The sequence below is a fragment of the Gallus gallus genome, chromosome 1 (genome assembly GCF_016699485.2).
Source record: "Gallus gallus isolate bGalGal1 chromosome 1, bGalGal1.mat.broiler.GRCg7b, whole genome shotgun sequence".
Taxonomy (NCBI): Eukaryota; Metazoa; Chordata; class Aves; order Galliformes; family Phasianidae; genus Gallus; species Gallus gallus.
Genome location: NC_052532.1, coordinates 157,855,074 through 157,878,989, shown reverse-complemented (window position 1 = coordinate 157,878,989; position 23,916 = coordinate 157,855,074). Strand labels below are relative to the sequence as shown.

At 34.5% G+C, this 23,916-nt stretch overlaps 1 protein-coding gene across 2 annotated transcripts in view; it reads right to left on the bottom strand.

Annotated features, from left to right (window-relative positions):
- Positions 1-4,016: 4,016 nt before the first annotated feature.
- KLHL1 (kelch like family member 1) overlaps positions 4,017-23,916 on the bottom strand; it is a 220,507-nt gene continuing 200,607 nt past the window's right edge. Inside the window, exons 9-11 of one of the 2 annotated variants that reach the window (XM_416994.7) lie at positions 15,553-15,765; positions 11,661-11,832; positions 4,017-10,524 (exon numbers count right to left, since the gene is read on the bottom strand). In XM_416994.7, coding sequence (XP_416994.2) covers positions 10,465-10,524; positions 11,661-11,832; positions 15,553-15,765 — 445 coding nt within the window. In that variant the 3' untranslated portion in view covers positions 4,017-10,464. Of the gene's footprint in view, positions 10,525-11,422; positions 11,526-11,660; positions 11,833-15,552; positions 15,766-23,916 lie in introns of those variants that run through there. The other variant, XM_040654991.2, reaches the window with a different exon arrangement.

The following is a 23,916-nucleotide window of genomic DNA, read 5'->3' as shown; positions in this document are numbered from 1 at the left end:
TTAGAATCCTCCCAGTACAATGGGACAAGGTGTGGTAAAACAATTGACTTAATGGCATAAGGAGTAAGGACACCTGAAGCAAGAATTATTGCTGGCTTAAGTTCTTTGGAGTTTACGTATTCATGAAGTCCTATAACGTTTTGAATTGTCATCTAACAGACATCAATGTACAACCATAAGTAATCTGTTTCATAGAAATTACTAATGTTACTTATGTATATAAATGTTATAAACATGGTATTAGAAAAAAAAAAAAAATCTATGTCATGTAATCAAATTTCCTGCCTCTACAGGAAAATAAGCCTTATAAACTTATAGAGATTTAGAGCCTATTTTAAACACAGTTATGTAGGTTGCTCTCCACCCACTTCCATGTCAGATGCCATGTTGTCAGACTGATCTGTGCTGCCATCTGTCACACAGCAACAAAATGTAACAGAATGTTGGTGGAAAGTTTTGACCTTTATTGACTTGTCACCGACATCCACCTCTGACGTCATAGGCCAATGTAATAAAATAGGAGGTGTTACTTTTGGAGTAGTCATTTTATTTTCAAATGATGCATTTTTCAGTTAAGTTCTTAGCACACTTGCAAGAAGGCCATTACAGACCTTTAGTCTTCTTCTGCTTAAATGTCTGTTTTTTAAGTTTCTGACTGCAAACTATTCTTAAACACTCTAGCTCTATTTTTTTCCTACCATTTATGGTGCTGTCAGCAGTGGGTTGTTGGTTTTTTTTTTCCTTTTCTTTTTCTTTTTTTTTTTTTTTTGTTTGTTTGTTTGGTCTTCATTTCTTTGCTGCTTTCCATTCCATTTTCTTTGTATCAGTTGTCATAATCTATGTCATTCGTAATTTAATTGTGCTAACCAATGATTACCTTCTTATAACAGATTCTGAATTCTTCTATCCATCTTGCAACAGATCCAGCATAAAATAATGCCTCATTAAACATGAATACTGAGAAGGAAATACAGAGATACAGTAAAAGTTTGCTCTTTACAGATACAAAATCTTGGTAACAGGGAAATTATGCAACGTGGTGTGCAGTATGCTTTTTTAAATTATGGAGAGTACAACCAGGAAAACAAAATAAAGCCTTACTGACAGTTTGATTATCAATCATTTACTTTGTGTGTGTGTGTGTCACAGATGCAGCTTTATGAAAATAAACATAATTTTACAATACTTATAACAGGTCATAAAATTCTTTCTTAAGGATAAAGGATAAATGTCTATAGTGTGTTTCGAATACAACATAAGCAGGACTTCTTGATATGAAATATATGTACACAAATGAGAGGAAGTTGCAGGAAGAATACTGAATAAATGAAGAAAACTATGAACTGGTGTTTAGTGGCATGAAGGAAACTCTGTAACACAGTATGTAAAGGAGTCTTAAGGAAACCTAAGTTCCTGGAAGTTAGAGAGAATGTGACAATAAGAAAACAGGAAAAAGTAGAGAAGTAAAACTTGTGTAAATTCTTAGGAGAAAGAAAATTAATATGAGGAAAAGAATGTTCAAATGAATAAGACAGAAAACTGAACAGAAAACTTGGAGTAGTATGAAAAAAAGATATAGAAAAGAAGTGTAACAATACTAGTTAATTAAGCAAGCAACAAATCACCTTTATTTCAAAGTCTTAAGATAGCTTTCTAACACTTTCTGTGTTCTATTTTGTTCCCTCTGCACCTTGTCCTGTCACTGGGCACCACTGAAAAGAGCCTGGCTCCATCCACTTGGCAGTGTCCTGTCCCACCCATAATAGCCCCATTAGGGGTGACCTTTGCAGACACCTGTCTGTTAGATATTTATAAGTGTTGATGAACAGGCCCAGATCTCTCAGCCTTTCCTCATAAGGGAGATGCTCCAGGTCCCTAATCACCTTTGTGGCCTTTGTGCCTGCTCACTGAAATTTCCCTTTTCTTGAACTGAGGAGACTAGAACAGTACTTCAGATGTGGCCTCACCAAGGCAGAGTAGAGGGAGAGTATCACCTGCCTCAACCTGCTGGCCAATGATTTTTTTAATGCACCCCAGAATAACATTGGTCTTCTTGGCCATCAGGGCACATTGCTGGCTCATGGTAAATCTGTTGTCCACCAAGACTCTCAAGTTCTTCTCTGCAGAGCTCCTCTACAACAGATCAGCACCTAACCTGTACTGATGTACGCAGTTATTCCTCCCAAGGTGTAGAACTCCACTCTTGCCATTGTTGAATCTCATCAGGTTCCCCTTTACCCAGCTCTCCAGCCTGTCCAGGTCTTGCTGAATGGCAGCACAGCCTTCTGGTCACTCCTCCCAGATTTGTATCATCATCAAACTTGCTGAGGGTACATTCTATCCCTTCATCAAGGTCATTGATGATATATTAAACAAGATCGGACCCAGTACTGACCCCTGAGAATTACCACTAGCTACAGGCCTCCAAGTCGACTCTGTCACTGATCGATCCACCTCACTGTGTTATTTGTGCTACACTTTCTAAACTTACCTATGAGGATGCTCTGGGAGACAGTGTCAAAAGCCTTGCTGAAGTCAAGGTCGGCATAGGTATATAATTGTATACGTATGCATAGATACATAATTGTAGACAAGACCTATAATTGTATGTCCAATCTGCACTACAGTGAATAATGTCCATAAACCATTATATTATCTATGAAAAAGTTATCTTAGTATGCCAGTCATGTTAGACCATGTAGTTCATTGTCAAGAAATGACAAGAATTTACATAGAATGTAGCTTAGGGCACTATTGACAGCATTCTTTTAACTAATTTAAATTATACATGATTAGCCAATTATTCAACTGTATGCTATTCAAGAGCAATGTGAGACAATGAAAAAGTGATTTTTATTGCAAAGGTTCCTTTGTTTCAAACATTAAACTCAGTTTACTAAGTTCTTGCTTATTTTGTAAAGTCATAATGTTCATAAAGTTCATAAAAAATATATATATTTTTGACACCACAGCAGTTAGATTAAAAGAAGAAAGTGATTAAGAGAACATACTTAAGAGAAGTATGTTCTCAGCAAAAGTTCTACAGTTTAACTGTCCACCTTAGAAACTCTCATATCAGTTATTCAAAATTCATGCTTATCAGAGCAGTCATATCTAGACTATTTGTCTCTCCAAGGAGTTTTAAATCACTTAATTCAAATTCTAGTATACGCATTCTTCATGCTTCAAGAGTCTCTATTCATATTTGACTTTGGCAGGACTTCTATCTGTCATGCATCCCTCGTTTATCTTCATCAAAATGTTTCAGTATGTCTTCTCATAAATGCTGCATAAGGTATATATTATGATCCACATTTCCCAGCTGTTGACTTAAAGAACAGGGAATACGTAATTCTTCCAGGTTACACATTTAAAGCTGGGGGAAAACAAAGGGATTGAATCTTGGTCACTTTGAACTATTCATCCATCTGAACTGTCTACCTATGCAACAGAGCATGCAGCTGGATCTGTAGGATGAAGTTAGAATAAATCTGAAGTTCATAAATGGGCCAAAGAAACATGAAGTTCTCCTAAATGCTATAATATATTCTTTCATCCTGGTAAACATTCTGACTGTGATATAATCCAGTTGTTCTGCCTGAATATTTTCTTTGCCACTGAGGATTTTTTACTTATTGATCAATATCTCAAGTGCGGTCACTCACTTGTAGTGTATGTCTTTTACTGTAATTAGGTCCTTGACCACAGAGTTGCATATGGAGACTTTTTAATAATTTCTTTTAAGTGGATGAGTTTTTGATTGTGTTTCAAATAGGACATCAGAAAAAGATGAAAAACAAAAGAAAAAATGGCTGAATTTTTGATGATATTATGTGTCATTAAATCATGGCCCTGATAGTCTGACTTAAGGAGAAGTGACTTCAATAGTAGTGCTTACAAGAATCTTGTCAGTTGAATTTGCATAAAGGAAATAATGTACAGGGAAGCTTAAAACATGCAAGAAATACCCTAATTTTGTTCCCATGTGAACTTAATAGAATCACCTCTGCAACACATAAAAACAAGCATGTTTATTTTTGCACAGTGACAATTTCAGGATTCAAATTCCTTAAAAACAAGTTGTGTCAAACAAAGCTTGGCTACCACAATTTAACATTGTGCTCTATATTTTCAATTGCATTCTGTACACACATGTTCGAGATATGATAGACCACGGTAAAAGCATAACATTCAGTAAATTTCTTGCAAATATTGCAAAACTCAGCACAGCTTAATTTAATGTATTTACATCTGTATTTGTACATTTTATAACATATTGATTCTCATACATTCCAAATCATTGTACCCTTATTTTGCTCTGTAGTTCCCTACCACACTAAACACACTTATACTGTAGCATTCCAAGATAATGATTTCCATTTCAGGTTCAGACTTCTAACTGGATCAATTTGATGGAAAATTTGTATAATACACCTGCAAACAGCTGCATTCTCAGGGTCAGCACTGAAAGGTTAATATTTAGTTAATATTTATGATATACTGCTAACCACATTGTGCCTACTTAAACTCATCAACTTGTAGGGAAGACTTAGCCCTCCGTTATGTTAAGCTATAATCTTAGGAAACCAGGAGCTGCAGATTCAACTTAATGAATGATACTTCTCCTTGTTGGTTAATTAAGAAATATATTTGTTTATATACAGCTGATTTTTGTATTTATGTGCTAAATAGAACTCCTGTCACAGTTATTTGAAATAAGAGTTTGTGTAACCAGTTCCTTCTAAGTATTCTTCTGGACTTGCTTAGCCTGGAGAAGACTTCAGGAAGACCTTGTTGCAGGCTTTCAGTATTTGAAGGGAGCTTATAAACAAGATGAAAAGCTACCTTTTGGATAGTCTGACATGAAGGACAAAGGGGAACAATTTTAAACTGAAAAAGGGGACATTTATTTTAGATGTTAAGAGGAAATTCTTTACTCAGAGGGTGGTGCTGGAACCAGCCATCCAGAGAAGCTGTGGATGCCCCAAACTTGGAGGTGTTCAGGGCCAAGTTGGATAATTGCTCCTGGACAGCCTGATCTGGTGAGTGGCAGCCCTGCCTGTGGCAGAGAGGTTGGGACTGGATGGTCTTTAAGCTCCCTTCCATCCCAAGCTATTTTAGATGTCTACTGTGTGAACATCTGTATCTGAACTAGACATTGTATAATCTTTTTTCAGTCAACAGAGATAAATATACTTTTAGAATGAGATGAATCAGTCTGAGAAATACTGTGTGCTGTCCAAATCTCTACAGAAGTGCTGATATCTGTTTATGACTGTTTATGTGTGTGGATAGTGATAAGACAAGGGAGAATGGTTTTAAACTAAGACAGGGGAGATTTAGGTTAGATATTAGGAGGAAGTTTTTCACTCTGAGGGTGGTGAAACACTGGAACAGGTTGCCCAAGGAGGTTGTGGATGCCCCATCCCTGGGGGCATTCAAGGCCAGGCTGGATGTGGCTCTGTGGGCAGCCTGGTCTAGTGGTTGGCAACCCTGCACACAGCAAGGAGTTTGAAACTAGGTGATCATTATTATCCTTTTCAACCCAGGCCATTCTATGATTCTATGATACTATGATCTTACCATCAGAAAGAAAAATAAAATCAAGAACACTATATTACGTAGTAGCAACTACAGTAAATTATTTTTATAAAAAATATCTCTGCAAAGTAAGACAGATTTAGTCATGACTTGCTTACAGAACAAATTTCTAACTGAAGTAAAGAACAAAAGCTAATTTTCATGGTAAAAGGGATTTCTGAAAGTTAGCATTTTCCATACATACCCACATCATGCCAGTATCTATACATATTAATTGACTTGCTCTCACACTTATGCTCACTATATGTGACACTTACTGAAAAATCAAGGTAATATTTTAAAATTTGAGCAACTAAGCTTCAAGACCTGCCCAGCAGGTCAAGGGAGGTGATCCTGCCCCTCTGCTCTGCACTGGTGAGATCTCACATCAAGTAATGTGTTCATATGAGGAGTCATCAGTACAAGAGAGACACAGATCTTTTCAAATGTGCTCAGAGAGAGGCCACAAAAATGATCCAATGTTTGAAACTGTCCTGTTAAGGACAGGCTGAGAGAGCTGAGGCTGTTCAGCCTGGAGAAGAGAAGGGGAGGCTCTGGGGAGACCTGATCGCAGCCTTTCAGTATCTAAATGGAGACTATGAGAAAGAAGAGGACAGACTCTTTAGCGGGGTCTGTGGTTATACGACAAGGGGAGGTAGTTTCAAACTAAAAGAGGGAAGATTCTGTTTGGATATAAGAAATAAGCCTTTACAATAAGAGTGGTGAGGTATGGGAACAGGTTTCCCATAGATGTGGTGGAAGCCTTGTCCTTGGATACATTCATGGTTAGGCTAGACCAGGCTCTGAGCAATCTGGTTTAGCTGTAGGTGCCCTGTTCATTGCAGGGGAGTTAGAACAGAAATATAAGGTTGTGCCAATTTGAAAAGCTTTACAGCAGATTGAGTATAAGGCTGAAGAATAATTATTCTGCTGAATATTTTATACATTCTAATTTAAGTTAGAACAAATTTATTGCATGGATAATCTATTTTTAAACAAAAATATTTTGTAAACTACTTTTAAATATTTAGATTCTCTTTTGAGTTGGCACTGAGCCCATATTACCTAGCATATGTACATCTGCTTGGTATAGCAAATTCAAAAACATCCAACATTTCTATATTCTCAGGATTTAAATTATGTAACTAGTTGCTAATTTCTAAGATATATTTGAGCCACCGTTTTCAATATTGAGATTTTTAGTATCACTTTGGGATAACTAATATTTTTTTTTCTTTTTTACTGGATGTACGAAGTTCCTATTTTATTTAAAAAATAAATAAAAAAATAGAAGAAATTACTTCTTTCAAATATTTCAATTTATGAGCCAGTAAATTGGTAGCGAAGTTATTTTCCTAAAATCAAATGGCTTCTATTGGGAACAATGATTGTTTTCTTTCAAGAAACAAAAATCTATTCTCCTAATATTCTTTTCACATTTCTTAGATATTGTTGTTGGTTTTTTTTTTCCTATTTTATTATCCTTCTCACAGTATTACCTCTTCTAATATTTTGATAAATATCATCCAGATTGCATAAGATACTATAAATGGTAGAAAGACTAATCTTGAATCAAACTTTCTATCAAGGATGGAAATGTGCTCTATGAACACTCTGTGATCCTGATTTCTCATTTGTGTACACCATACAGAAGTTTCAAAATGAGTTGTGAATATTGCCTTTGATATTTTATTCAAGCAACTTTAGATGTCCCTTGGACTGGAAACAAACAAACAAACAAACAAACAAACAAACAAAAAAAACTGGAGACTAAGAACACCTGTAAGAGATCTGGATGCCAGCAATGGGAGAATGATGAATTATGCGTGTCTGAAAATACAGCTCTGTAAAGCTCTCTATTAAGAAGTGTTTATATTTTTAGAGTTTACATTTATTATTAAATATACTGAATTTTAAAATGCTGACAATATATCAAAGAAGACTCATTTTGAAAAAGAAAAATAAGCCATTATTCGTTATGCCTTGTATGCCTACTTCTTTTTATAGAGTGGTAAGGAAATGGCTACCAGTATATTGTACTATTGCACTTGATGCTTTCATCAGAAATTCTTCAGTGGAGAAATATCCTTAATGGCCCAAAGTCTCTAAAACATCAGAATGATCTGGAGGTGGGGAGAGGAGAAGAGTAAGAAAAGGGGAACAGATATTTATTGTAAGAAACTCTGAAACTAAATTTTTTAAGGGGGGGGTTGAGCAATTTAACTATATTTTCACTGAAGTTAATAGTTGAAGATTTTATTCTGCTTTACTTTTCACACTGTAAAATCAGGGGATTTATCTGAGAGCCAAGTATCATGTTTAGATAGACAATGATGAGACAATCTGGCTTTTTCCTGCACCTGCAATACCATTTAGCACACAGCAGACTATTACAAGCAATTTTAACACTTGTATATAAGAAAGGGATGTGAATTGAACATAGGACCAAGGATTTAAGTTATATATCATTTTGATTTAAATTTATTCCATTTCAATTCACAGATAAAAATATCATTGTTTTAATAGGAGTAGAGTAAACACAATGGCAACGGAAACTTAAAATCTCATTAAAAATGGCTCCATACATTCTTTTTAGGAAAAAGTCCAGAAGAAAAGATACAGACATAAAAACACACACACACACACACACACACACACACAACAAACAAACAAACAAACAAACAAAAAAAACGCCTAAAAGCCAAATTTGGAGAATAAAGTTAAATTGAAAATAAAAAAGAGATTGAGAATAAACCAAAGATAAAAATGATCAAAGCAGAGAAAAAAAAAAAAAAAAAGTAATATCTGCTAGACTTCAATTATAAAAAATATTTCTTGAAGGCCAGCATTAGAGCAAACATATTTATATTGTGTATGAATATAATCAAAAGGTATCTCTGGGAATAGAATTAAAATTACATTTTAAAATTTATTAGGTATTTGTATAGGACTACTGCATGTTAATGTCATATTTAATTGCAATTACATTTCTAGAACCTTCATGATTTGGTCTCAAAAGCTTATTTTTTTGTGAAGCAAAATGTGTAGAGCCGTAACATCTGTTACTAAACAAGGTGTTACAGTGGGAGAAAAATAAATATGCTTGTTTGCAGAAGAAATACTGTAATTGCAGTTCAAATGCTAACAGATTGCAAAAAAAAAAAAAAAAAAAACCATTAAATATTTTGCAGATGATTTCTTATTAGTAGAGAAAAGAATTAAAGTGGCATACTTAGACTTCAGAACTGATGTTCATTTTGTGTCAGGAAGCAAAGATCTCCATGCATGCTAATGCTCTTAAAAGGATTAGATAAATCTTCATTGATGTACAAAGTAGGAAATTCTATATCTTTTTCCAGCTTAACTGGTTTGTACTAGGAAAGCTCTTTTAACTGTAACCAGGATTCTTTCTCAAAATTACTAGCGACAGAGTACAATGACATTACAGTGTTTTGACCAAGAAATGCTTCCTAAACGATGAGGAAGGGTTTAAAGAAGAGAAATACTTGGTAGTTTTGTTCCCAGAACCTGTGGCTCTCTGAACAGCAGAATTTCATATTCTAGTAGTGGCCTTAGTATTCTAACGGATTTAGCTGAGCAGATTGAAAATTTAAATGTCAAACATACTGTCAAGGCAAAAGCGGAGTGTACCACTGATGCTAGAAATAATCAACTCTGACAGGAAGCACATAGGATATTAGTATATAAATTATTAGATAAAATGGTCTAATTTTGCCTAATTCCACTTGTATATATTCCCAGTTCCCTATTTGTAGCTAAGTGGAAAGTAATAAATTGGTCAAACTAATCAGGCAGCATTGTGTAGGTATGAGTGACAGAAAGAAACAAAATGTAGGGGTTTTTTTTGTTTTGTTTTGTTTTGTTTTGCTTTATTCCTTTTGCAATGTTATTGGATTTGTCAATTCAAATGAGAAGTGGCTCTATAGTCTCTTCTGGTTATGGTTCATCTGTTACTGAAGGTAATGAAGAAATAGTATCTATTTTCCATGTGCTTATGAGCTTTTAGTATACAGAAGGTGCATTAAACAACATGATCAGAGCTCACATGCCTAAAGTGAATACAAAATTAAGAAAGAATTAGGAAATCGCCCTTTTGATTCCCACTTTTGCAACAAGACCTCATTGTAGCCAAAGACTTGCTTTGTGTATTATTAGATTGAATACTCAGGTTTTTCCCTCATAGACTCTGTTTTAAGATGCAAGTAGGTACAATCTGAACAAAAATATGATCTTGGAGGTTTCTTTTTATTTTTTTTTCTTACTTTTCTTCTGTAGCGCAAGAGCTTAATCATTACAAATGAAAACTGAATATCCAGACTTTTCTTTTTCTGCACTTCAGTAAGACCTAATTGTCTTCCTTAAAATAACTACCAGTCTAGATGGGAAAGCCATAACCCATTTGAAGAAAAGACCTGAATAGAAAAATTGTATTATATACTTTTCTCTTAAAAAAAAAAAAAAAAAACAGATTTTGAAAGTCATTAAATATACTTTTATGTTTCCACTGTTAAAACTCTTAATGCCTTGAAAGCCGCTCTTGAATTCCTTCCTGATTCTTCTGTAGAGCTGTCCCTTGATGCGTTTAATTATCCAATTCTCTGGAACACATTTGAGAGAACAGTACAGAACGTATTACTGAATGCCTACATATAAATGCTTACACATTTTTCTTCTTCACAGAACGAATAATTTTTATGATTTTATTGGGTATAAATCCTCCATATTTCTCACTCTTATGCTTCTTCAAATTTGTCATCAACACAATATTCATTGTGTAAATCCATGTTCATGTGAAGTTGTTCTTGTCTTGATAGAAAAATAATCATTTCACAGTCAGTAAAATCCTAAGCAGTGCTGACAAAGTCATGGTTGCTTGATGACTACAACACAGGCACCAGCTCTTCCGATATTTAAGGAAGCCATCTGCATTAAAAAGACAGAAATAAATTGAATTGAGTCTAGTCATTCAAGAGAGAGTCAAAGTGTTGTGTCAATATTAATACAAAATATTTTAAACTAATGGGATTAAATAACTCCAATATGGGCTAGTACTGTACTTTTTAATTACTTAATCACATGTTGTATCTGTATCTTTCACTTGAAAATGTGAGAACAGGAAAAAAAATAAATGCGATTTTAAAGCAGACATCAGTTTTGTGGATTTACTAATATGTCAGTAGTTTCCATATTCTGTTAGACTGTGTCCCTGTGACAAAAGTCAAAACTACAAATACCAAAATTGTGTATTTTCAATACTAATAACCAGAGTCAAATTTCCTTTAAATTAAGTTTGGCAGCTTTATACACTGTTTCTAGATTCTGCAAGGATTACTTTATGTGCGAGTCTGGATCTCTTCACTTGTTGAGAGTAATACATCTGAGGTATTTAATAATTATAATAGAACACTGTAATTAATGATACTGACTACTAAAGCAGAGGCATTGCGTATTGTTTATCTGTCCAAGTGTATTTGCTATGATTCCCAATTTTTTCAAGCACTATTATGACTTTTTCTTTACAGCAACACCACCAATTGCCACCACTTTGCACTATGAAAATAGTTCTGTTCTTATACAGTTCAGTACTAGGAACATACATATATTTCAACATTTCAAAATATCCATCAAAAAGAAGGAAATGAAATTGAAGAATGAAATTATAACTCAACTCCCTACATAAAACCAACAAAATATTTTCACATGAAACATCTTCAAAACATGCCTGTCAGCAATTAAAATTCCAGACTCATTTTGACAATTTTTATAACATTACTTCTGCATAAGAAAGAAAAATGATGGAATAGATATGGGCTAGTTTTACCTGAAAGGTAAAAGATTACATTTCTAGTGAGGGTTTATTCTGTCTTCTACTGGTTTCTTAGTTCTCTTTTTCCTATCTGAAGAGGAATCTTTTAACATAATAACTGAAAAAAAAAAGTATTAGGAATACTTTTACAGTCATAGCAATCTAAGATACCAAAATATTTTTCATAAAAGTAGTCTTTTTTTCCTGAGAAATTATAAAAATGCATGAGAAAAATTACAGACGTGAAAATTACCTGTGTCCATTCATTAGTTTGAGGGTCATAGGCTTCCATAGTGTTCAGGTACGTTTGCCCATCGTATCCACCTACTGCATACAACCTGTCACCAAGGAGACAGACACCAACAGCATCTCTAGGCATACTCAGTGGAGCCACCATTGTCCATGTATCAGTTTTTGGATCATACCTAATGGTAAAGGTAAAAGGGAAAATGAATGTGCAGTGAGAAGCTAAGCATTTATTCATGCTGATCTTCATGTAAAATACAGCCCTTTTGCAGAAAAAACAAAAATCCATGAATACGGACTATTTGAAACAAAATTCAACTATTTGAAACAAACAAACAAACAACCCCCCCCCCCCCAAAAAAAAGAATCCTAAACTACTTATGGTGTAAGGTGTCATAACATAGATCTGAGAAGAGCAATATCTTAATATAATATATTTATGTATATATTTAAATACATAAATATATAAATATATTTATGTATATATTGGAAATAAATCATCATATTTTTGTAGAATATTAAAGTATTTGTGCAAAAAATATATTCTGTTGTGCTAATATAAAAAAACCTCCCCAGGAATTCATGTTTTTAACTTCATTACAGTTAGAATCTCTCTTCAAGTGAAGAAAGTGGTACAGTTTTAGAGACAACTGTCACAGAATTTCTAAAACTGAGAGCAGAATTACATAATGATAGTTATTCAAATATTAAATACTTAATTTATGCTATTAACTTAGATGTTCATTAACAATGTAACATCAGTTAATACCAGAGACCATTTCAGTGTATTTAACATCTACTATAGCTGAAATGAATCTAGTGATAGTGCCTCTCAGTGTGTTACTAAGGAAGCCTGGAGTATTAGGTTAAACTAGACACCTCATTTTTAGGTGATGAATAATTCATTCAGATAACAAAATAGATTATTACACCAGAGTATGACAGAAATACTTTTTTCTATCCTAAAGCATCTATAATATGTAGTAGAATCACTTTACAATCAGTTGAGAGAAATAAACAGTTTAAGGATGAAACGTCTTGGGCAGATTTCCGTCATTTGATAAGTGCAAAGTAGCTCAGATTTTGGAAATGACAATCTAAAATAACTAAAATGGAACTCTGTGATGGCTAAATATCATTTTTATTTACAAGTTCTCTATTGTTATAATATCATTACATTACTATTGCTACTGAGACCCTCCCCTTATGGATAGAATGTGACACTGTCTTGCTAGGGAAAAATATTCCTCACTTCACAATCACATCTTATTCATGTCATTCCTTTTTGGCAATAAGTACATTTGTGAACAACTGTTTTCAAGGATGAAGAACAGCAATAATAAAATTTCATCCAAAATCTCTTGACAAACACCTTGAGAGCTCATGAAGAATTGCAACCACCTCCACTGAACCAGACCAATGCATTACTTTCACAAAAACAAAGTCCCACTTGATCCCACTGATTTTATGTTTTTTTTTTGCTCTCTTTTTTTATGTTTTAATAAAAAGTATTTTAAAATAAAATAAGTTTTGTTAGTTATATACATTGACTATATTATATATTTTATTGGCAGCCTAAGACAATTCCTCTTCACAAAACGTGTTCCAGGCAAGCCAAAAGATTGGACACCCACGAGCTAAACAAAATCCTTAAAATGTAATTCTATCAGCAGCATAGAATTGAAAAATTATTTGGTCAAGGTGTGTTTGTTCGTTCATTCTGTAATTGTCCAAAAAAGTCTGAGTTTTCTTATATTTTTTTCTTTTGCTAAAAAAAAAAAAAACTGTACTTTTTGGTTTTACAATAACTGGGTATTCCCTAAATTGAGAAGGTTTACAATGAAGTTCATTAATGTGGAAAGAAATGAATTTGAAATCAGGTGAGAAAGGGAAAAAATCTATAGATAACTTGTTTAACTTGTCAATAGCTATCACATTTAGAGCAAGCATCATTCTTTTTCAAGTATTGCTTCACTGTCAAAATATCTCCAAATTTTATAATTCTTAGAGATTACTGATTTTACCTTTAAAAAGGTGCTTTCCCAGCTTCCGAAAGGCAGACAAATGTAACTACTTTGCTTTTAAATATTCAGTATCATAAGAAATACTTTAAAATTGCATCAACATAAGAAGCTGGGAGACAAACTAGATGTCTTAACTAGTATTGAGTAGGATTTAACAGCATCATTCAAAAAACACAAATCTGTTGTCACTAGATTTAAGTAATGTCAAAAATATTTTTACAGAAGGTAAAACTTTCAGGGATATATGAGATAATATAATAAAACTTATAATAAACACTTATTAGACTTTGGTCTAAGTCACTGGAAATATTTTTTGGGAGGAAGATGAATTTTCAAATGTAAAAGTAGATGCACTGAAGCCATATTATACATCTGTCAGTTATTGGGAGTGCTTTGAGATATTTCCCATTTTCTAATGGAGACCTTCATTTAATTCACATCTACTCTATGCAAACTAATATTCTTTCAAGTTCTAACTTGTTAGTCTTAATTTTTATACTGGAAGATAACTGCCCATTAAGCACATCATTCATATCAGTGCAAAAATACCTAGACAGAGAATACTGTATAATGCAATTCAGACACCAGATAGATAAAGTATATGTGGTTAATTCATTGCTATTACACACTCTGAAAAAATCAGACGGAATGGAAAAGGGTTTGTTTTTGAAGGATTTTCTTGTCAAAATTGGAAGGAAAAAAAACTTCTTTATAAGTACCAATAAACAGAGAAAGTAGTAAAGATTTTGTACTTGTAAATATTGTCACTACTAGCTATTAGGAATTGGACTCCATGATCCTTGTGGGTCCCTTCTTTATGACTATGATTTTATTACTAATATAGATTTACTTCATGAAAAATTCTGGGTATTGCTATTTATAGATAGATAAATATCAAGATAAAGATAAAATAGACCTGGGATTTCTCTGATTAACTTTCCATCTGTTGGAGATAAGGAGAACATAAGTACTTTGCATATGGAAAAAAGTCTAAGCATGAGGAAAATCATATGGAATAAGTTTCAACGTAGAATTTTAGGATTACTTGTTGAATAACTAGTAAATTCCAATATTAAAAAGAAGACAAAAATGATATTTAATAAATTTTTAACACTTAATCAAAAAAAAACTTAATGGGAAAAAAAAAAAAAAAATCTCTTTCCTGGTACCTATCTATGCCTATTCTATGTTTAAACTAAACAATTGATCAAATATACCTGATTTAAACTTTGCTACCTGGATATATTTGGAAAGTGTATTTTACTGTATTCTTCTTCAAAACATTCAAAAACAGAAATAAAAAAAAAAAAAAAGAAGTCAAACCTTAGTGGAACATTTGAAGAGTACCTTCAAAATGAGTGGCACTGCCCTACTGGATGATCTTGAATTTGCAGAATACCTGCTTGTGAAATGCAGGATAATGTAAATATAACATGTAAGGCTTATATCCATTGAAGGGAAATGATAGTGCTGTTAAATATCTATTATATCTTCCTTCTCTGCTACATCTTTAGTTACATCATTATGTTATATAATTATTTCAGGCCTGAATTTTTCTCTCTGCAAAGTTTACTTTATGACTCTGCAATGTGTAATGCCTTGATTCAGAAGCAAATATTTCTTAAATGTTAAGTGAGAAGAGATAAGTTTTGTGTCAAATTTAATATTTAACAGCACTGTGAGAGGAAAAAAAGGAAAAGAAAATAATCTCCGAGACTATTCTATTGGAAGCTTCTAAGAATTTTTTACAATAAAAAGGAAGTCAGTATGTCCTTGGGGAAAGAAAAAAAAAAGTCTGCTGTAAATTTCACCATTATTTAAGTATGAAAATGATGCTTCCAGACAATATATTTTAAAAATGCATGTAGTAGATACCTTTCTACATAGTCCAGCAGTCGTGAGCAGTGGTTAGAAGCAGGAGCATCATGACCTCCAACTGCATAAAGAAAGCCATCACAGGTAGCCACTCCTACGCCTCCTCTTCTCTTACACATTGGAGCACACATATTCCACTTATTTGTATGAGGATCATAATATTCCATTGAACTCAAACATGAGCTTCCATCTCGACCTCCAACTGAATATAATCTAAGAAAATACACAATAAAATATTAATAAAATAACAGCTTAGAACTGTAAAACTAAAGGATTTGTTGTTGTTGTTGTTGCTATTTTATTGGTTGTGGATTTTTTTTTTGTTTGCTTGTGTATTTTAAGCTGACTTTAACAAATGGGAGAAAAACAAAATATTCTTTCTCAAAATTGTATGAATTTCATCTGATCAGTAAACATAGATAATTTTAATATTATTACCAAATCCATATTCTATTTAGTGCTTTGCTCAGCTCCACAGGAATTAAGATATTTTCATTCTGGAAATGGTTATCGTTGTTCTTTGATTACAGCATAAACTGTCAAAAGCCCCTGTGATTATACATAGATTTTTCTCTATAGATTTATAAATCACATGAGCAGAGCTAGTATTCAATTGTTCACCAGAATATACTATGAGGATTCAGATCTGTACGGAAGTCCTGGAAAACCTCAGAAAACATTTTAAATATGAAATGGCAAAAATGTGGTTTAAAAAAAAAAACAGTTCTTTTGTGTTTGTAACTACCTGCAGGCAAGATTCTTGTTTCCTCCCTCTTTCTGTAATGCTTCCCAGGAGGAAACGGTTCTGATAACTCTTTCTCTCTATAGCCATGCTGCATCCGTATCTTATATGAATCCTTTTGCAGTCTATTGCCTTTTCTACAGTGTTGGAAGATTAATTAATAGACAGGCTATTTGAAAGTCCAACCACTGAGTAATTTAGGATGCAAAAACTGTCTGTGGGAAGTAGTTATTCATTTGGAAGCTTTTACTGTCCTAAGCAGTCCTTGAATTCAGAGCTACTTAAATGTGCATTCACCATTATATTTCCTTGACATGCATGCAGATGGATAAAGAAAGTGTAATACCATCACTAAATATGTCACAGAAGTCATGAGATATTTTGGTCCTGCCTGACAGATATACTTTTATTTGCCAAAGTTTCAAGTAGAGAGAAATATAACGGAGAAGATATTAAAGCGTCTGAGTATCCAGACTTGAGATATTTACTTTTGTAAACAATTATCATGTATCCATAGGTGGGACAAATTCACAATTAAGACTCCTCATGTAAGGGTTAATCTGTCGACGTCCACATTTTTTAAACTGCTTTATGTTCAAGGTGGCAAGCAGAGCCTAAGGAACAGTTCAGTTGGCCAGCCACTACTGTACTGTTCCTCTTTATCAGAGAAAAAGAGCTTAAGAACAGCACTAAAAGAACATGTTAACACTTGATCCAAATCCATTTACATGAATATAAATCTAAGTGTCTGCAAGGATGTTACTGTTATTTGCAGAGAAGATCTAGGATTTGGCTGAGTTACACATAGACAGTGATGGCTGTTCACTGTATGTAGGAGAAAAAAACATGCCCTACCAGAGAAGACTGCCAGAGTTCACAAGTCAGTTCAAATGGCAGTAGATAGTTTCATGTAAATATGTGAATTAATTCCTAAAAGTGGAGACAGTGGTATACAGTCCTGAGATAGAATTCTACGTAAATATTTGGACAAATAAACACTTCACACTGTTATAAAAAATGCAAAGTACTAAAACTTCTGCAGGGCTCAGTGAGAACCATCATGTGTTCCCCTAATCTAACTAACAGAAGGAATAACTGCCTATTTTTTCTGGCATGAAAGTTTGCTGTGAACCACTGGTTTTCATTTTGTGAGAAACACACTCAAGATCAAAGATTTCTAATCAAGCAAAGATCTCTGTGAAGAGCAGTTTATTCATTACTGCAATAATGAGAGCATAGCCCCTACTGACAAGGGAGAAAATGCGCAACTAGTCAATGAAATCCATCCCATTATATCCCCTGGGTCCAGTGCAAGTAAAGCCTCTCCTGGCACTCATTGGCTGAGCGTCTCAGGCTCACAATCTTCTGATGCTGTTGCTACATTACACTTCCATAGCTACGGTTACAATTTATACCAACCTTTGGGTATGTCCTGCACTTTTTATAGCGATAGGAGGACAATATTTTCACTTGTTCTGTCTCTTCTTTACCCTAGCACCTGTGCCAATTCTACCTAGATCAGAACACCCCAGTGTCAATTTTACTCTGTTCAGGAGTTTTCTTTGTAAAAGGTTACTTATCCTATGCTATATACAGAAAGTACTGGAAATTTCCACTGCAAAAACACAATCTACTTCTCACAATTTGCCTGCTTCAGTTAAGACAGCTAGTAAAATATATCCAAAAGCACCTCTGAGTTGCCAATAGGGAAACATATATTGTTCATAAAAACTGATCACAGTTTCAGTCAGCTATCTAGTTTCTGTTAAAACAACTGTTCAGAACAGAATAAAATTTATTTCCCAAATCAGATTTTGGGGCTATCATTTTAGGTTTTGATTGTGTTTATATCTAAGCAAGTAATAGTCCAGGATTTTGCTTCCCCCTATTGGCTCCTTCAACTGTGTCAGGAAGTTATCTCCCACACACTCCAGGAACCTCTGGGACTATTCCCTCCCTGCTGTATTATAATTCCAGCAGATATCTAGGAAGTTGAAGTCCACCATGAGAACAAGGGATAGAGACCTTGAGACCTCACACAACTGTCTATAACGTTTCTTATCCTCCTCCTCCTCATCCTGGTTGGATGGCCGACAGGTGACAGGATGAGGGGAAATGGCCTCAAGTTGCACCACGGGAGGTCTAAGTTGGATATCAGAAAAAATTTCTTTATAGGATGAGTTGTTGAGCACTGGAATAGGCTCCCCAGGGAGGTGGTTGAGTTAACATCCCTGGATGTGTTTAAAAACCATTTGGATGTGGTGCTCAGGGATATGATTTAGCAGAGGGTTGTTTGAGTTAGGGCAGTATGGTTAGGCTGCAGCTGGACTTGATGATCTTGAAGGTCTTTTCCAACCTGAACAATTCTATGATTTATTAGATTAGCAATAAAATTTTATTTCACAAAGGTCAAGTTCAGACAAATAAAAGTTGAAAGCTGAATAATTCAATAAAACTGAATAATTTTAAAACACTGTGGTTGAGCCTGGACACTTCAGTTAGGAAATGTTTTCACTCTTCTGCTAAAGTCTGTAATCCACAGTTACTCACTCTAGATCAAAATAACTGTGGAACAGCAACACTGCAAACAGTGCTGAATGTCCAGGATACTGTGCAACTAACTGAAGTTTTTGACATACTTACATCCCAAGACATTTAGAACTCTTTCTTTTCAGTGCTCCGTCTTTTTTAATTAGATGACTTTTTTTTTTTTTTTTTTTTGTAACTTTACCCTTCTTGGTAACAGTTCAGATATAAAAATTTCTGCATGGAAAGGTATAATCAATTTCTCTAAAAAAGTGTGATAATCTGTCATTACTGTGATAAAATATAAGCCCTGCAACTGCAAGGGCTACTCTTATATCTCTCAGTTAACAGGTACCACATCCAATTTGAGTGATTTGTTGAATACACTTGTAAGCAGATTTTCATTTTCATGTGCATATACCTTTAGAATACAGACACTAAAGACAATTCAGTGACTGAATTTAACAAGTTAGTGTTCCTCAATTTTTTATTTTTATTTTTTAATTTTACATTGTTAATTTACAGTACTATCTTAGTAACTTTACCTTACCTAAATGCTCTGTACTACTTCTACCTTCTCTTTTACTATACATTTACTACTGGGATACAATGTGTACAATCCACAAAAGGTCTAAATTCACAACCAACGCATCTTTCCTATTTCTCCCAAATAACTGGCATCTGTAGGCTTCTTGCAGATGTCGTAACTCTTAGTAGCATTCAAGTGCCTACAATACTTTAAGACTTTATTTTCAATATTCCATGATTAAGAAGAAAGCTTGAGAAGTAAGCATAGTGATAATAATCACATACTAAGCATATCTTCATTCACTTTTGATTTGGGAATATTCTGTTTACTGAACTGTATCTCAGTCTATGGAGGTGCATCCTATTAAAACTGTTTGAATTTCTTTTATAATTATCACTGTTGACAGGGAAAGGTCAACAAGGAAAAAATAGCATTCAGTACTGAGTACTTTATCTCCGTGGTACATAATGAAAGTTTGGCCTCTGGTGATGTTATATATTTCTATTCCTCAATAGTCTAAATTTCAATTTATTCAGATACTGTGAGTAGATATGAATTTAGTCTTCTCTGAGCTGAAAGTTTAGTTTTTTTTCAGGATTTGGTGACTTCTTTTTACGTTAAGATGGACATAGATTCCTAAACATATATATATATATATGTGCATACACCACACACACTCTTACATCACTCCAAAAGTAACACTTCCTATTTATTTCTATGGAAACTACAACATACATAAGGAATACAAGAACACTATTTGATAGAGCCAAATCTCATCTGCAAAACACTTTTTTTCCAGCAAAGTAGGAGAAAGGAGAAATCATGACTAGTTGGATCAAAAGCATTTATCTCAGTGCTATCATTACAAACCTTTGATAACTAATCAGAAAAGACATTTTTAAATTCAGTTTGACAAACCAACCTCAGAAGAACAGAGTGCCTTTGATGTGAGTTGTTATAGCTTGTGAAAACAGTTGAGTAATGCCTTTCTAGCATTTCTTAATGAGGTTTGCCTTTCAAAATTATTTCACCGAAAATATCAAAGACCTTATCCAGTCTTTTGTTTAGGCCCCTTTGTGCCCTTTTCTACCTTTCAGTATGCCGGAAAGAGCAACAGAGAAATACTTTGTCAGAAAAGAAATCTGCCAGATGGAAACCAAGGGGCAGGTTGGAATTTTCATCAGTGCTAGCAATCCACATTTGACCAAGGAGACTGTGTAGATGAAATCTCTCTATCCACACTGACTTGGTTAGGTCAGTTGTGCCTCTCTGCAAGACTGAATGCAAATTCCTCCAGTTAAAAACATCACTGACTGTATCAGACTACATAAGAGTTAAGATAAAGTAGTCTGTAAATTATTATTTTACTACAGTATAAGGTTAAGGCCTTTATTCGCTGTCTTATTTACTAAAACATAAATGTAGTGCATCCATGTCATGGTTTTATGATTTTAGGTTATCAGTATTCCACATCAGAACATCAAGTAGTGCACTAGGAATTACAGAGTTAATGCTCCAGTTCCGGGCACCTGTCCAGAAAGAGAACAACTACATATCCCAGAAGACTCTGCATTCAGAGAGGAGATATAACCCCTGGCAGGGTCACCTGATGTCCCTCTTTTCAATCATCAGGCTCGCTCACTGCTGCTCATCCTGAACACATGCCATTAGTGTAAGGCCTTCAGCTTTTTTGGACACTCTTTCTCTCATTATATTTGATTTATTAGTTTCAATTCTAATTATACTGTGTTGTGTGTTAACTTGCATTTCGATACCATATTTATTAAATTAGTTTGTTTATCTTCAGATCGTTGCCACTGTTTTTAATTATTCAGGGTCCCTTGTTTCCCCTTCCTGGAAGCGTGAATCTGCAGATCCCCCACCCCCGCTCCCTAGGGAGCAGGTTCCATAGACCAGGTTGCACAGGTAGGCATCCAAGCGGGTCTTGAACGTCTCCAGAGAAGAAGATCTTCAAAAGATGCCTGGACATGGTCCTGGGCAACTTGTTCTAGGTATCTCTGCTTAAGCAGAGGGAGTGGATCAGATGACTTCCATACGCCCCTCCAATCTCAGCCATTCTGTGATTCTCAAGTTTATTCATTCTGTCTGCTTGCTCTGAAGTATTCTTAACAGATGAGCTAAAACACATCATACTATGTTATTCTCATTATGTAGATTTTTTTATCCACTGTAAAATTAGGAGAAAAATAAATAAATAAACGAGTAGAAAAGACAAACTGTTTGCTATTACAAAACCTGAATGGCAGTCCTTGCAGCAAATAACTGTAATGCTAACTTTATGCTGGCCAACAATCAGCTAGTCAAAAAAAAATCTTGCTTGTGGTTAAAAGACAAAAAAATGTATACGACGCTTTATATGCACTGAAATGATGTAGATGCACAGCAGACATGCAAAATATGAACACAGTCTAAGCAGCTGGTAGCCTGGTCATAGCTTACTGAGACTAAGCAGCCTCAATAAGTTCCCACTCTGTAATTTAGCAATGGCTTTAGCATCTGCCATGTTTTCTAACAACTGAGGCAGTACATACTAAATGCAAATGTGTCATGCTTTCAGGAGCTGGTTATCAGTATTTCACATCATAACATCATGTAGTGCACTGAGAGTTAAAGAGTTAATGCTCCAGTTCTGGGTACGTGTTCCAGAACAGAAGAAGAACTACATCTCCCAGAAGACTGTTCGTTGTTCTGTTACAGTTTTCTACTCAGAGGGAAAGAGAAAAAACATTCATAGATCACGAGATGCCCCCTTTTTCGATCTTCTGGCTCGTCTCTGTTGAAGGTGCCGTATTGCGTCAGCTTACTTGAGTAAGGCATTTGGTTTTTGGACACTCTCACTGACTTTATTTGATTTATTATCTTCAATTCCAATTATATTGCATTATATTGTGTTATCTTGCATTCCAATATTTTACTTAGTAAATAAGTTTGTTTCTCCTCAGATAATTGCCGCTGTTTTGTTTTTAGGCCCATCTCCCTACACTTTTCCCTTTTCCTCTTTCTCCTTTCCCCTTTCCCAGGGCATGGGTCCATGGGTCCCCCTGCCCTGTTTGTTGTGGAACTGGGCTGAGCCAGCCCATAAAAAATTGACAAAATGAATCTTCCTTTTCACTGTGAATTTTCATATTTCATCATCCTCTTCTAAGAGTAACAGATTTACTTAAATTATAACTACTCTAGTTCTCTTTAGAGCTAACCTAGCAACATGAAAAGAAGCAGACTTTTGGAGATTCCTTTTTAACAGCCTGAATGTAAAATGCCAGGTTAAATCTTTCTTGAAAAACTGAGAAGACCATGATGCACATACTGAATTGAAATAGACATTCACTGAGCTGTATGGGATCCTCACACAGGAAATAAGAATTTGTGTGTAGAAAAGTACAGAAGATCAGAGCAGGGCACTGAATTACTAACAAGTCTTAATGATTCTGCTATGATAAAATGCCACACATAGTTTACTATATGATGCATGAAAGGCAAAGAAGCAGAACTCCTGGAGGAGACTACAATCAGCCATGCAATCACATTTTGTAGGTGGTTATATGAATGCAATACATTACAAATTCTCTTGTGCATTGAACTGATATTAAGGACTTAGTGGAATTATTAACCTATGCCTCTCTGAGGTCATTACACAATAAATATATCCCATATGTGTGACTACAAGACAATTTTGAGAACCTTTCATATTCACATGCTGATTTGGATTTTGCTATTTTCCTGAAAATGAAGGTTCAGTAAGCTAACCTTTCTGATATTCAATTTGCAATAATGCATAATAGTTAAAAGGGACATACTAAACAAAAATAACTGCTACTTGCAACAAGCGCAATTTTAATTTAAATAACACAAGACTTATTCTAGGTTTGTTTCATTATAGGACACAAAAACAAAATATTACCCTGCACATAAGCTGATATCTGAATTGGCCTACTCCCTGAATTGGTTTCTTATATAAAATTAAAAAGCATAGAGTTGGAAAAATAATGCTATGAAAAAAATCCAGTTTGTGAGAATACATTACCAAATGAATCAAATTACTGTAAAACCAGTGGAATTCAATCTAACTGAATGAATATACCTTATAACAAATATTTTTAAACATTATGCCTGATTTCATCAAAGCCTTTCCACAAAACACTGATTTATCTGAAAATATAAAACATAAATTTGCATGTGTGTGAAAGGACAAAACAGTAAATAAGTATATGTAGTCTTCAGAAATTTTTTAGTACGCTGTCTCGCTCCAATTTATAGGATTCACACATACACTCTATCTCTATGAATGCTGAAGTAGAATGTCTGGCCTCAAATGCCTCCAGGAATGGAGCATCCACAGGTTCCTTGGACAACATGTTCCAGTGTGTCACCACCCTCAGAGTGAAAAGCTTCCTCCTAATATCTAACCTAAATCTCCCTTGTCTCAGTTTAAAACCATTCCCCCTTGTCCAGTCACTATCCACCCATGTAAACCGTCGTTCCCCCTCCTGTTTATACACTCCCTTCAAGTACTGGAAGGACACAATGAGGTCTCCCCGGAGTCTTT